The 13,471-nt window shown below is 56.7% G+C and overlaps 5 protein-coding genes across 5 annotated transcripts; 3 read left to right on the top strand and 2 right to left on the bottom strand.

The window, feature by feature from the left end:
* Positions 1-692: 692 nt before the first annotated feature.
* On the top strand, positions 693-3,420 carry C8Q71DRAFT_165320 (glycoside hydrolase superfamily). The gene is made up of 15 exons (XM_047916714.1): positions 693-1,148; positions 1,212-1,365; positions 1,421-1,455; positions 1,511-1,559; positions 1,615-1,689; positions 1,746-1,888; positions 1,943-2,009; positions 2,064-2,137; positions 2,197-2,370; positions 2,427-2,585; positions 2,644-2,660; positions 2,717-2,886; positions 2,946-3,120; positions 3,176-3,221; positions 3,273-3,420. Exons 1-15 carry the CDS (start codon positions 1,074-1,076, stop codon positions 3,330-3,332), a joined length of 1,473 nt encoding a protein of 490 aa, XP_047776837.1. The 5' UTR covers positions 693-1,073; the 3' UTR covers positions 3,333-3,420.
* A 683-nt stretch (positions 3,421-4,103) lies between these two features.
* C8Q71DRAFT_165284 (uncharacterized protein) lies at positions 4,104-5,601 on the top strand. Its single transcript, XM_047916712.1, has 2 exons — positions 4,104-4,397; positions 4,456-5,601. Exons 1-2 carry the CDS (start codon positions 4,350-4,352, stop codon positions 5,347-5,349), a joined length of 942 nt encoding a protein of 313 aa, XP_047776836.1. The 5' UTR covers positions 4,104-4,349; the 3' UTR covers positions 5,350-5,601.
* A 686-nt stretch (positions 5,602-6,287) lies between these two features.
* On the bottom strand, positions 6,288-7,216 carry C8Q71DRAFT_165278 (uncharacterized protein). Its single transcript, XM_047916711.1, has 2 exons — positions 7,150-7,216; positions 6,288-7,093 (listed from the first exon to the last, which is right to left on the bottom strand). Exon 2 carries the CDS (start codon positions 7,073-7,075, stop codon positions 6,410-6,412), a length of 666 nt encoding a protein of 221 aa, XP_047776835.1. The 5' UTR covers positions 7,076-7,093; positions 7,150-7,216; the 3' UTR covers positions 6,288-6,409.
* Positions 7,216-8,580, bottom strand: C8Q71DRAFT_165307 (uncharacterized protein). The gene is made up of 4 exons (XM_047916713.1): positions 8,341-8,580; positions 8,056-8,252; positions 7,870-7,998; positions 7,216-7,811 (listed from the first exon to the last, which is right to left on the bottom strand). The coding sequence occupies exons 2-4, from the start codon at positions 8,159-8,161 to the stop codon at positions 7,303-7,305; spliced, it is 744 nt and encodes a 247-aa protein (XP_047776834.1). The 5' UTR covers positions 8,162-8,252; positions 8,341-8,580; the 3' UTR covers positions 7,216-7,302.
* A 3,252-nt stretch (positions 8,581-11,832) lies between these two features.
* C8Q71DRAFT_859832 (uncharacterized protein) lies at positions 11,833-12,457 on the top strand (the record flags this gene model as incomplete). The annotated part of the gene is made up of 2 exons (XM_047927703.1): positions 11,833-11,950; positions 12,000-12,457. The coding sequence occupies 2 exons, from the start codon at positions 11,833-11,835 to the stop codon at positions 12,455-12,457; spliced, it is 576 nt and encodes a 191-aa protein (XP_047776833.1).
* Between the last annotated feature and the right edge of the window lie 1,014 nt (positions 12,458-13,471).

The raw sequence follows: 13,471 nt of genomic DNA, 5'->3' as shown, positions 1-13,471 counted from the left end.
TCAGTTGAACTCGAAGCTAATGGATCATGGTGCTCACCGCATACCCACATGACGGGCGTCGGGGCAATGCATCGCATTTGTGGCTGTTCGCGTGATTCCGACGCCGAGGCACCAACTTTCGGACGCTGTCAACGACCGACCCTCCAAGATGCCTTTCTGCAGTCCGTTATTCACTTCGCGTGGACTGCGTCTTATGCGGTGTAGACAACGCCTACACTGCCCGGAAGAATGCCAGTACACACTGGCATGATGGCGTGTGCAGGCTTGCAGCAATCCAAGTAAGTTTTGCACCTCAGACTGCGGTCGCATCCAATAACGACTGAAACGGCCCCAGGGTGTCAGTGAGCTACTTTGGAGCTACTGCAATCCCCTCGCTCCGTTTGTGAGGGGTACCTTGTGATCGAGGAAACTCGTCCGCAGCTGACACAATGGAAGGCGAACCGCTGAGACTTTGCTGAGACCTATCAGGTCGCAGGACGTCGCATTTCAGCTCTCAGGCGACACGACTCTTCGTGCGACGAAGACACATAACGTCGAGAGTATGCGATACACACCTGTGGTAGACCGACCTCGGATCGGCGCGCGCATCCTCGTAGCTTGTCAATGCCCATTTGAGCCACCCTTCGACGAGGTAAGCTATGTTGTCTTGGCCAGTCGCTCCGCATCAGCCAATACGTTTCAGATGTAGGAAGTATCAAGTATCCGTATCACACAGCGCCGGGCGGCAGCTGTCGTATCGATACCCCAGTGCTGGACGATGATGCAGCGAGCTCGAGGCGACGTCCGGATCAACGGGGCGCCCTCGGTCGGGGTTCAGTCAGGTCCCGATCGCACCGCCGAGTCTTCAGATCTATCGGCACGCAAGTGAGACTGCATATAAGGACTCGGTGCGCGCAGACTTGTGTCATCTCTTTCTTCACGGCGCGGCTCCACGGTTCTCTTGCTGTCTTCCTTCTGTTCTCTTTCTGAGGCGCTGTGTCCTTTCTTTCACTTTCGCTTGACGCGGCTGGTTATTTTTGTTGACTTTCTCGAGGCCGCTTTTCCACTTCGAATTCATCTTAATATACTTCTTCATGATGATGTTCCGCTCTCTGCTCGTTGGTCTTGCGCTTGTTCTCCCCATCGCTGCACAGCAAATCCAGGACGTTGTAAGCATCATTGCGTGAATGAGTTCAGTATATTAGAACTGACCATATCCGCCGCGAAACTAGTGGACGACTACCTCGGATAAGCAGTCACTGTTCAACTACACGGACCTCAGTGACAACCCGATCAACTTCACGAGTGATGCTTCTGCCTCTGCCAATATCCAGGTCAACGCGAACAAGACGTACCAGGAAATGATCGGCTTCGGTGCCGCTCTTAGTAAGTTGTATCTTGCTGTTCAACCCGATAGAGCCTGACAACGTCCGTATGCAAGCCGATTCGTCTGCTCAGCTACTTAGCAAGCTGAAGGTATGGTCTTCGAACCCTCGAAATAGCGGCACCTTAACCCGCTTGACGCTTTTAGTCATCGGACTCTGACAAGTACTGGGACCTCCTCAACTACATGTTCAACTGTGAGCACACAAGATATACACCTGCTGTTAACAGCGACTTACCAGTAATTCTTAGCCTCCGATGGTGCCAAGTCGGCTGGGATGACGTTCCTTCGCATTCCCATCGGCTCCTCCGATTTTTCTGACAAGTGTACGTTATCGGCCGTGATGCGTTGGTGTACCAGTTGATTGACGCGTACCTCGAAGCATACACCTATGACGACACCAAGAACGACACGTCGTTCGAGCACTTTGACATCGACAACGCCCCGGCCTATCTCTTTGATACGCTCAAGGATATTCAGTCCATCAACAGCGTCCTCAAGGTGCACCTCTGCCCTTGGTCTCCGGTAAGCCATGCATCCTCAGGACGTCTTTCCTTTGAATTAACCTGTATGCTGCAGCCCGGCTGGATGAAGGAATCAGGAACGATTCTGGGTGGCAAGTTCGCGTCTGCATACACCGGCTACTGTTCGTTGCTTTGCTTCTCCGAAATTCCGCGCGTATGCTGATGACGACTGACAGACGCGCAATACCTGCTCAAGGCCTTGCAGGCGTTCCAGACAAAGGGTATTGTTGCCCACGCGATCAGTCTCCAGGTAAGCTTGGATTGAACCTCATCTACCTGCTTCAGTTGATAGGTGTCTTCGCCGCGCAGAACGAGCCACAGAACAGCAACCCGACGTATGCGACGGCGCAGATCGATGCATCCATGGAAGCGAAGATTGGCAGCGAGCTCCGTACCAAGATGGACAGCAACGGCTTCAAGGACACCATCATCGTCGCCTACGAGCACAACTGGGACAACGCTGGTTCCTACCCGGTGGAAGTGGTATGTGTGACGATGTTGCGTAGACCTTGTTCAATGAACTGAGGGATGCATCACAGATGAAAGATGCGGGAGATTCGTTCGCGGGAGCTGCGTTCCACTGCTACGCTGGCAGCGTCAGCGACCAGGACAAGTTCCACGACGCGTACCCGGATAAGGACATTTACTTTACTGAGTGCACCGGTTCGTTCAACGGGGATTTCTGGAGCGACCTTCAGGTATGCGTCCCTACATCATCTGAAATATACTCCATTTGACCGAGTGTCCGTCTGACAGTGGTACCTGAACAACATGTGGGTAGAGTGAATGGTGCATGCCTGACCTACTGTAATGACTGATGAATGTCCAGCTTTATTGGAGCCGTCAACCACAACTCCAAGAACGGCGCCATGTGGAACCTTGTTCTCGACGGTAGCGGTCAGCCCCTGCTCCCCGGCACTGACAGCTGCGGCGGCAAGAACCCCTGCCGTGGTGTCGTCACGCTGAACAGCGACGGCTCTTACGAGCCCAACCAGGAGTGTGCGTAGGAGACGTTTCTCCGCGCATACATGCAGTGTTATTTACTAGACACGCTTTAGTCTACGCCATTGCGCATGCGTCGAAGGCTGTCATCCCCAAAGACAAGAACGGGCCCTTCGGCCAGCGCATCGATTCCACCGTCAGCGGTAGCAATGACTTGGTAGTCACCGCCTACGTCACCAAGCGGTCTGCCTCGAATGACTGGCCGCGTTACAGTCTGGTCGTGCTCAACCAGTGAGTGTTTCGCCGGCGCATGCTGCATGTCCTCCATGTCTGACGATGTTCTTAGGGGTGACTCTGACACCTCCGCTACCATAGAGTTCGGCGGTAAGAAGGTTAGTCATTAGGTTGAAGAAGCGATTCGTAGGACTGACAGAGTTCGCCAGGCTGTGTACAAGTTCCCCAAGGGTGTCACCACCCTCTGGTGGTATGCTGCGTCCGACTAAGCGTTGGATTCCTGTTGATTGAGCGTATGGACTGGACATGACTCAACAACAACGGAGCACGCACTTTTACTTCACATTGATATTTATGATGCTTACTTTCGCACTTACTGGTGATCATCGCTAACGACGCTCCTTGCAATTGATTACCTTGTCCATATATGCGTGCTGAATCCACTTCACTTTGGGCACTGGTCATCATTGGCCGCGGCACCAAAATTGTGATTCATGAGCACATTGAGTATTGAGTACTGAAGTACTGAGTACTGAGTACCGGCGGCAAACGTGAAGAGAAATGTCAGTGGCGACGACGTAATCCCGATACTTAAAGCATGCCGCAAGTACTGTGTCACTTCCGCAGCCAGCCAAAATGCTGGTTCACATCTCTCTCCTCTACCTCCACCATCTATGCGACTTCTTCACAACTCCCCTTTCCTTGGGCCCGTAGTATGGCCAGGCATCTTCAAGCCAAGTTCAAGCTACTACTACTAGTCAAGCCACTGGAATAGTAGGTTATACACATTGTTCTGTCTCGCCCAGTACTGACTGCTTGGGTCCCGGAATAATTCTATCCTCATCTCAGGCTTTTGCTGTTCCGGCCCTCCGGGGCATATATCGAGTGCTACTGTCTCATATACACGTCGGCTAGTAAGATCGGATGAACAAGAGGGTGCGAGGTGAGTATTATGCCAGACAGGCTGACTATATGCACACTGATGCACACTGAAAATGTCTTCACCGTGCTGCATTCAATCCTGAATCGATGATGCGAATAAAATCATGAAGTGAGGCGACTGTCAGCGACGGCGACGAAGCACTGGTGGTGGCCAAGACAAGCTGGTGGCTGGTGGCTGGCAGGAACGACGCAGGCGAGTAGCACGTGCATCGTCACGGCGACAAACGCTTGGCTCGGGCCAGGCCTCGCCCTCTTTTGCTCACTGCAACTGCTTCGACCACCCACCTTTCGTCGCCGTCGTTGGCAGAAAATCCGTCCACTCGTTCATTTTTACGGTTTTTGCGATGAAGTCTGTTGCAGTACTCCCCATTCTGGCGGCGTCGGTGCTCGCAGTGAGTTGATCTATTCGGTCTTTAGCGTCATGTCCGCTAATTTACCATTCCGATTCAGTCGTCCGCGCTCATTCCGACAGATGTTTCGTCGGCGTGCAGCAGCTACCTCAATTCCTTCAACCAGGATACGTCTCTTGAGAGCTGCATCTCGCCGCTCGTCAAGGCGACTGCCCAGTTCGGCGCGGGCGCGAACAGTACCTCCAACCCGACGTCGTCTGCCGTCAGCAGCGCTCTTTCGAGCCTCTGCTCCGCCACCACCTGCTCTTCCCAGACGATCCGCACGCAGCTCGCCAATCTCTACTCTGCGTGCACGGCCGAGCTCACGTCGAGCGCGAACAAGGATGTCCTCCGCACGTACGACGTCCTCTACTCCATCGTGCCCCTCCAGCAGGCGATGTGCAGCAAGAACAGCAACGGAGATTACTGTGTCGTCGCCGGCAGCAACTCGTCTTCGTCCTCGGGCACGAACGACGCCGCTTCGACCGCCACGGGCGAGAGCTTCAGCTCCATCTCCGAATACCTCTACTCGGACGCCTCGTCGCCGTCCTCCGTCGCCCGCCGGGACAACTCGCAGGCGACCGTCTCCATCGTCCCGAACACGACCACCTTCGCCGAAAACAACATCCTCTTCCTCTTCCTCTCGCCCAACCTCTCGTCCTCGGAGCTCTGCACGTCGTGCACGCGCAGCGTCATAACCGCGTACACCGACTTCGAGAGCAACGTGCCCTACGCGCCCGGCCTCCAGTCGAGCACGCTCATGAGCGGCCAGACCGCGCTCTACAAGGGCATCATCAGCACCTGCGGGTCGAGCTTCATGAGCGGCGGCGCGCAGGCTGCTGGTGCGATCTCCAGCGGCGAGACCTCCGGCGCGCCGCCGTCCATCGCCGTCAGCGCGAAGGCGGTCAGCGCCGTCTTCGGTGCGGCCGCTCTCGCCTTCTTCGCTATGCTGTAGACGGAGTTGCGATTCCGAGTCTGTTCTGATCCACCGTACCTTTTGGACTCTCATCGAACCACTTACAAGCTAGTGATACCCGTGCCGGTTATAATAGCATTTGGTCTTCCAAGTCGGATAGTCCTTAGTCGTGTTGTTCTCCCTGAGCCTTACACGTGAAGTATGCCTATGACTCCAACTATTCAGCGGGATCAGTGTTTTATCACCGATGTGCCTCTTCAAGTCCTCCCCGAGGCCAGCGTTGTTATTCGAGGTGATCATTTTGTCGTCCTCCGTACCGCATTCCTTGTTCTCACTGACGTTTTGCTCAGGGCCTGACATACCCCCGCGCACGGCCGGCCGTCAATCTGTCAAAGAGGCTCATAATTTCCCGTGAATGCGTCTGTGCGGCGTGTCTCCTTGTTCTGTGTTGCGGTGCGCTGGTCATACTACCTCCAGCTTGTGTCTCTGTCAGCACATTCTAACCTCCATAACGCTGGACGGATTCTCTGATGTGACTGGCACGCAATGCATCGGCCAGTATGGCTTCTGCAGACCACAATCTTCCCCGGAGCAGGTGCAGCACAAGGGAGAACAAGGCCAGTTCTAGTCTGGCGCTGGCGTCTATCGCGTGCCCAGTGGCGACGGTATTGTATTTTTGCTGCCGCACATACAGCTGCGGTGATCGCGCATCCCCCTCGCGACCATCTATTGTTCTCCACCGGCTTAGGCGACTCGCTGTGGACCCACACGGACCCATCATGGGTGTATATGACCTGCGCGCGATGGCGGGGTAGCAGTGTCCGCGCTGTGCGCTTACCCCTCTCTCCTTCCTAGTTCGTCGCCCTCGGTCCTTCTACCGCTAGCTTAAACTTCTCGCACGCAGATATGCCCCGCCAGCATCTCAGCCCTACTATCGTCCCACGGTCCCCCTATTCTCCTCCGCTCAAGACCTGGTCGTCCTCGGGCTGGGGCCGTGGGCTTGCACTCCTCCACCATCCCGCCCGCGCGTCCCCAGCCTCGACGCGGACGACAGATTACCCCTCGAGCGAGAGCACGCTATGCGCATCGCAGCGGCAACTCAGCGAGCTATTGGAAGTGGAGGCCTCGCTGATCGACCAGCCTCGCGCTCGCGTCGCCTATGGAGCTGGACCTGGCAGGTTTGTTCAGCAGCCGCGCTCGCATCTGACTTGTTGCATGCCACCCATTCCCGGTCACTGATCAAGTCTCGCGCCGCAATCTGCGCGACGGAGCAGCAGTGTTCCCTCGCCGCGATACGCGCAAGTTGACTTTGTCGCGGGTCGTGTGCATGCTGATGCGCGAACAGCCAATACGAACGACCGCGTCTGCGAGACGCGTCGATGGTCGCGAGCCGGCGGTGTGCAGAGGGCAGGCGGGTCCGTCGAGAAGCCACATAGATTACAAACTGTACATAAACCATACACAAAGAGAAAGGACGCGGTGCAGCGCAATAGCGAGCCGCACCGTTTCGTACATTGCGCGACACGAGCATCGTCCGGGCAGACCGACCGCCGACGCACTGATTGAGTTGGCACGTCGAGAACTCTCGTCTGCCTTTCGACAGCGTGCGGGCAAAGCCCCGTGAGCAGCGGCACTCACGACGGCGTCCAGAATGTTGCTCGCGAGTCCGAGTCCACCGCGTGAACTGAGGCGCTCGGCGCAGGTCGTGCTCTTCTCGAACGGCCATCTCGACCATTGCCGCGTCTTGCACGCGCCAGCCCTGCATGCTACGCGTCTCTCTTGCCTGCGCTCCTGGTATTCCAAACCATTAGCGTTGTGTTCCCACCTGCCGCTGCTCACCTTGCCTCAAGTTCGACAACATCCTGGACGTCCCCAGCAACACGCTCACGCGCACCTACTTGCTCGTCCACTGCGCAGCTCAACAGTCCTCACTTGCCCTGTCTGCAATTCACCCCGACGCTGCCACTTCGACCTTCGCCGCCCAACGCTAACTCACTCATCCACTCGCCTCGCCTTCTGCTTTGTCGGACCACCTTGTTGCTGGCCACGACACGCCCATGGTGACGTTCTTCGACTGCGCCGTGGTTTCGCTGTTGATGGGATGGTACACCAGCTGCACGAGGTGAGTCTCCATCTTCCCTTTCCTTCCCATCTACCCTCTGTGCTCGCCCGCTCCGTGCACGTCACGTCCGCATCGCCCCGACTGCTGTTCCACAGGCGGCGATTTCGCGCGACATGCACGCGTTCTCGGGCGACGCGCCCGGCCGTCTCTCGAGTCGCCTTCGACACCTGCGCAGTTACATCGCACACCATGCGTCCGCACTCGCAGTTCCTCAGCAGTGTGCTGCATCCGGCTGCGAGTGCGTGGGCATGACCGACCACTTCGCCCATGGACGACGTGGTCGCTTGGACAGTGGCGGGTTCGCGACGCTGACGTGTCCGGACGTTGTGGACGGCGGTGCATCCGAATGCGCAGTTGACTGACCCAGGCTCAAGGGCGACTGAGCAGGGCATCAGTCGAATGTATCGCACGTGAGGCGTTTCCCGACACGCACTCACCGCAGTCAGATCTCAACGGCGCAACACCAATGATGCGTTCCGGAGGAAGTCGAGCGCGGAACGAGGCTGCGTCTGACGTTGCTGAAGGTCGGCGATCCAAATGATCGACTGTCGGCCGTGGGTAACGAACTAGATTGGGGCGCGGCGGTGAGCATCAGAATTTGCTTGACGAGATGGACAGCTCACCAGGCCCGTTGTCCGCGCGAATCGCAACCTGCTCAGTGTCGTAGTCCATCGACTTGACTCGCTTCCGCACCCGGCGGTCGCGGTGAAGCCTATCGCCGTCATACATCCTTCACCGCAGTAACGCTGGGCGCACGTAGCCGTCCGCACCCGGCGCAGGCGAGGAGTCGAACGTGTACATAGCGCCGTGACTACATGTGCTTGACGGCGGGTATCAGGTGTATACGGGAATGTGACATATGAGCACAGTGCTAGCACTGTTGCTTCGACAAGATGACTGGGGCTTACCTGAACAGCACCCAGCCTCGAGCTGCTCCCGTCCCGCCCTGAATGTATTGCGCGTCGATACTCTGGCGGTCCGTGTTGCTCTCGCCCAACGCGCGCACCGAGCGATGTACGTTCGCGTCTTTCGCAGGCCCTCTCACCCGACCTCGCTGCACTGTCGTGGATGATTGACTAAGATGGGTTGACTGGAGATCATGGCGGTGCGCGCCGCCTGGTGCGGCTTGCAGTAGTCCGAGGCGAAGATCGAGTAACCCGACGATGTACTCCTGGTCTCCGGGGATGAGCTGTTAGCGGAAACAGTGCACAAACCGGCATGCGAGTTGCGTCAGATAGTAGCACGCGTTCGATTCAGGACGGCCTGCCGCCTGGCTGAGCCGAGCATGTGCACGAATGGGACTGCACTTCGCGTGAGTCTGCGAGTGCTGTCCGATTCGAAAACATCCATTTGGATGACCGTGGTTGCTGTTGCTATGTGAGTGTTGGCAGTTGGGTGGAATCTAGAAGATGCCGGGGCCGACATTGCATCACTGGCGGACGCCCTTGTTGGACGGATCCTGCGGTATCTGTCAGTCCCCATGGGTCCGGACCAGCTAAGGTCTATCCGACGAACGTTCCGACGACGTGCCAGGTTGTCTGATGGTTGAACATGGAATAATGGATGTGCGACGACAGTGTAGGGTACGATGTTATGAGCAACCTGTACACGACGATCAATATGAATCGGTCAGCTCACGGCAAGTCCATCATCGGAGGCATCCGCGCAATAATGGATGTGCGACGACAGTGTATGGTGCGATGTTGATAAGTGACGGGTATCTGGCGAACTGTGAGTCGTCGAGCGAGTCCCATCGGCACGTGGGGGAGACCTACGGGGCTACAGAGGTGCTCTGCTTGCTTCACTCGGTGTTTTCAGCACTGTAGTCAGCCATCAATCATGTAAGGACGATGTAGTGACTGGGCCGGCTGATCATAACAAGCTACGATCAGGGTCTCGCCAACGCGTCAAGACCGATGCCAAGACAAAGCAATCGTCTGGCGGAGGAAGGATGAGGCTTGAGTACTTACCGACATGCTTTCCCGAGCCGCTCGCGAACATCTAATGAACGAGTATCGTCGTCTGTGCAGCTGTCCGTGGCAATCCAGTCAGAAAAGCTGATCAGACTGATCAATCCAACTCACCGAGTGCTTCAAGGTACACTATGATTGTATTTCTGTGCGACGACAGTGTAGGTGCGGAAGTGAGAGCCATGTTCCGTTATCTGTTAGTCGTAGTCCTGCGACGCACCATTCAGGGTCGAGTCGAACACAAGCGTGCCGTGACCGACGGCGGCACTTCCAATCTCGTGCACGCCCGGCGGGCCGTGCCGTGCAGCTGTTACCCAGGGTCGATACCGCCGTCTTCGTCATATCGTGTGTCGCGGCGGCTCACGCTGACTGAACCTGACAGTCGTCGGATAACAGTGGAAATCAGTGAACTATGTACTGCACGAGTGAATGATACACACCTTGTAAGTAAATGAAGGCCAGGTTGTCACGGAGTGGCTGCTCCACGGTCAGCAGCTACAGTACAGTGGTCAGTACTGATTGATGCTGCTACAAGTGCACTGACATACCTTTGCGGCTTGTGAACGAATGACCAGCTAGTAGAAGACGGAGAAGTTGAGAGCGCGTATGAACGCCGCGAGCTGGCACAGCGCGTCCGGTAGCCTACCGGCTCGTGAACAACACCGATGTACTAGCACTCGGCGACAACGGTGAGCGCATCGAGTGACGTGCAGCGGAGAGGGTCGAGCAGAGACAACAGGGCAAGGCCATGCTGTCGCTGGTCCCTCGCTCCCGCCTTTTATCCTCTCCGCCCGCCAAGGAGGAAGTCCCGGGTTGATTCGCAGCCGGCGCGTTTCCAGCTCACACCGTCTCGCCAACGCCGTTCTCGCCGCCGAAGCCTGAGTGCGGTTGATGTCCCTGGCAGAGAGCGGCCAGCTTACGTCCTGCATAAGCAGAAGCGCAATCATTCCAAGGGCCGCGGGGCGACCCTTTCGCGTCGCCATCCAGCCCAAGCGAACCGCCGTACTAGTATCCCAATCCGAAGCGACGCGCCATGATCGCTCGATCATCCAGGTCTTCGCTACAACCTGATCTTTGGGATACAGCGTCTGATTTGGTGCTCGTTGCGTCGTTCGAGTACGGCGGGGTCGAGTATGCCTGTACCTTTGTTGCCATGGTCAGAGGTTGGTCTGGGGTGCATACCTGGGCAACGTCGAGCCCAAGTCCATGGTCCTCTGCTGTTGCGTTACGCGCGGACGTTCCACCCGTTCGCAAGGTCAGTTCCCAATCCTAGCAGAGTCGTGCTTGAGCGTCGATGCATATGGCCATGACGGTCAGCCCGAGCTGCGCCTTCGAACACCGCCGAGCTACCAAGAGTCCCCTTTGGTCGGAAAGCAGCCTCTGCTACGAAGAGCCAGCAGTGCTGCCGAGGTGACCGTAGTGCTGCACTGCCTGAGCTTGCGAACAGTCCGGCTGGTGACATTCGGCGGAGATGGGCCGTCGTACCGCGGTCTTCCTGCTTCGCCGAGACTTGCAATGAGCACTGCGTCGCGGTAAACTTATTCACTGCTGAAACTCACCGGACCTGTCGCTGTCCCACGCTGTACTAGTAGCCTATTACCTATGGCGACTCGCTGTCAGACCCAGAACAACTGGATTCTGCGAGTCGCATGCCTTCGCCAATTGATTGGCTTTTCAGCTACAATGTAAGTGCACGACTGCCCAGTTCATCTACACCTGAGTAGCAACACGCCACATCGTCTTGGTTAGGTATTGGCAACGTAACGGACGTCTGTTTTACGACTGTCCATTTCTGGAACAACCTCATTGGCTCGCGCTTTTCCGCATACCGTATTCTTCGCACTAGTGCGAGTCAACCGGCCTGTCAAACGCGAAGGGCGGATGTTGGGTTGATTGTACTGTGTTCTGCTCGCTTACGTCGAGCATGTATTCGTTATGCAATAGCCCGGACTGGCACCGCACGTCGCTATGTGGCTGCAACTTATCTGTCTTGACGTCGATGGGCAGACCATTGTTTGAATGCAAAATCAATCTACAAGCACAAGAAAATATTGAAAACCAAGCGAACGGCGCTGCTCAGGCTCACGCCGTCTCCCGTGTGAGTGGTCTTCCTCAGCACGAGCCGACGACGTTAGGCTGCGGCTATGGCCCATCCCGCTGCAGGAAGAAGTTGCGAGAATGCGCGCCGTCCCTGCAGCGGGAACATCAAACGGCGGCACTGTTGGTTCGCGTGAGCATGGACGCGGCTGCTAGCACCGAACGTTCCGCCAGAGTTGCACCCGACCCTTGCTCGAGCAGCCCTGGGCCTTCTGTGAGCATTTGCGGCGATGTATGCGCCGCAGACGTCCGCACGAACCGAGAGAATAAAATGGACAGTGAGTCTGCCCATCCGCCCTCAAGTCCATTCGACACGCCGTTTCCTCGCTCGTCATGGCTCGACACCTAGTTCTCGTTTGCCCAATCGATCCCGCGCGCCGCAAGCAACGCTACTCGTCCTCGCTATCGAAGAGGCGAGGCCTCTTGCGCTCCGTCCTCACCGAGGGACTGCGTATGTGCAAACTGTCATTGTCCCGCTCATTCAACTGACCGTTCTCTAGGTGAGATCACCAAGAACCACACGGCACGCATGCGCTACAACGAGCACGACTTCTGGGCGAACATCGTGTGCCGGCTCGGCTACAAGCTCGTCGGCTGGCCGGACTCGATCCTGTTCACGAACCTCAGTAACGTCAAGGGCGGGCGGCGCCCGATCGAGGAGTTGCTCCAGCTCTGGAACAACGGCACGCTCACCTTCGTTCCCATTGACTCGCCCGCCGAACTCGCCGCCCTGAAGCCGCAGACCGTTCGAAAGCGGGCTGCACGGCGCGACCTGAAGAGTCACCGGAAGGTGTTGACGGCTTCCGGAAAGCCTCGGTGTTGCCACCACCGGGGCGCGATCACACCGCTGACGATTGACGAAGATGTTGAGGACTCGGAGATCAAGGCGGACTCGGAGGCGGGAGGCAGGCGGTTGGCGCACGGCGAGTTGGCGGAGGACCCAATCGAAGATGCTTGAAAGTACTAGATGCCGTCGTCGCGTAGATTACAATGTCATTTGTTGGAGTCGTAGCGGCTGAGGGATGAGGGCAGCGGCGGAGCGGTGTCGCTAGTCGCAGTAAACTTCTGAGATCCATCGTTGCCGTGTCGCGCGGAAGACCAGTTGGGCGCTTGCCTAATTGGGCAGGTTCATCCAAGTGCTCCGCCGCGGGCTGTCATGGTCGCGTCTTGACACCTCTTGCCACAGACCATTGTCTACCATTGTGTGTAGTTTCATGTATATTGAGCCACTGGTGTCAAAAGACTGTCACAAGACTGCTTCTTGCTCAGAGCTCGGTCAGTGTCCAAAAATACTGCATTTCCGATTAGTACACAATCTCTGTGAGCCCGTAGTTGCCGACTCCGTAACAGAATGACAAACGCATGAGCCCTAGTCTCCACCTTCCCAGATGCGGCATTGGTTCCACTGGCCCTGAAGGCCGTCGGCAGGCTGTGAATGTCCCGATCAGCTTATGTGATGAGTCTTGGCATACAGGACACACTGATCTAGCATTCTGGGGACATGGTCTGTATGGGACAGGCTATGCACCAGACAGTGAATACTGTCTGGAGTATGACCTGTCCTGTATAGAACAGGTCTCCAATACAGAGAGCAATGAGACATACCTGAGGACGGGTGAGCAGATCTGAGGATGAGATCAGTGAGCCGGTGTCAGTGATCGAGCTCCAGAAGCACTGGAACTGAAGCGCAGCAGCCTGAGAATTGTTAGGGACAGTCTCGGAGTTTGGCAGACTCCGAGACATGGCATAGAATTCACCGCCCAGCATGCTCGCTTAAGCTTATACTTAGTGATGCTGCACCCGTTGTCTCTTACTTGCCGGACACGCTGTGAAACCTCCCCGCCTTGCTCTCGCTGGCAGCTGTCAACGTCAGGACGGTACTTACCGTAGCAACTACCCCTGCTTGCGCTCATCTATCAGCATGCACCCGCCCGACCACCATCCCAGACGCCAGCCTGGTCATCTGACCGGG

Source organism: Rhodofomes roseus, assembly GCF_022264815.1.
Source record: "Rhodofomes roseus strain CIRM-BRFM 1785 chromosome Unknown C8Q71scaffold_16, whole genome shotgun sequence".
NCBI classification, from domain to species: Eukaryota; Fungi; Basidiomycota; class Agaricomycetes; order Polyporales; family Fomitopsidaceae; genus Rhodofomes; species Rhodofomes roseus.
The sequence above is the reverse complement of the archived record's forward strand: the minus strand, read 5'-3'. Positions and strand labels throughout refer to the sequence as shown.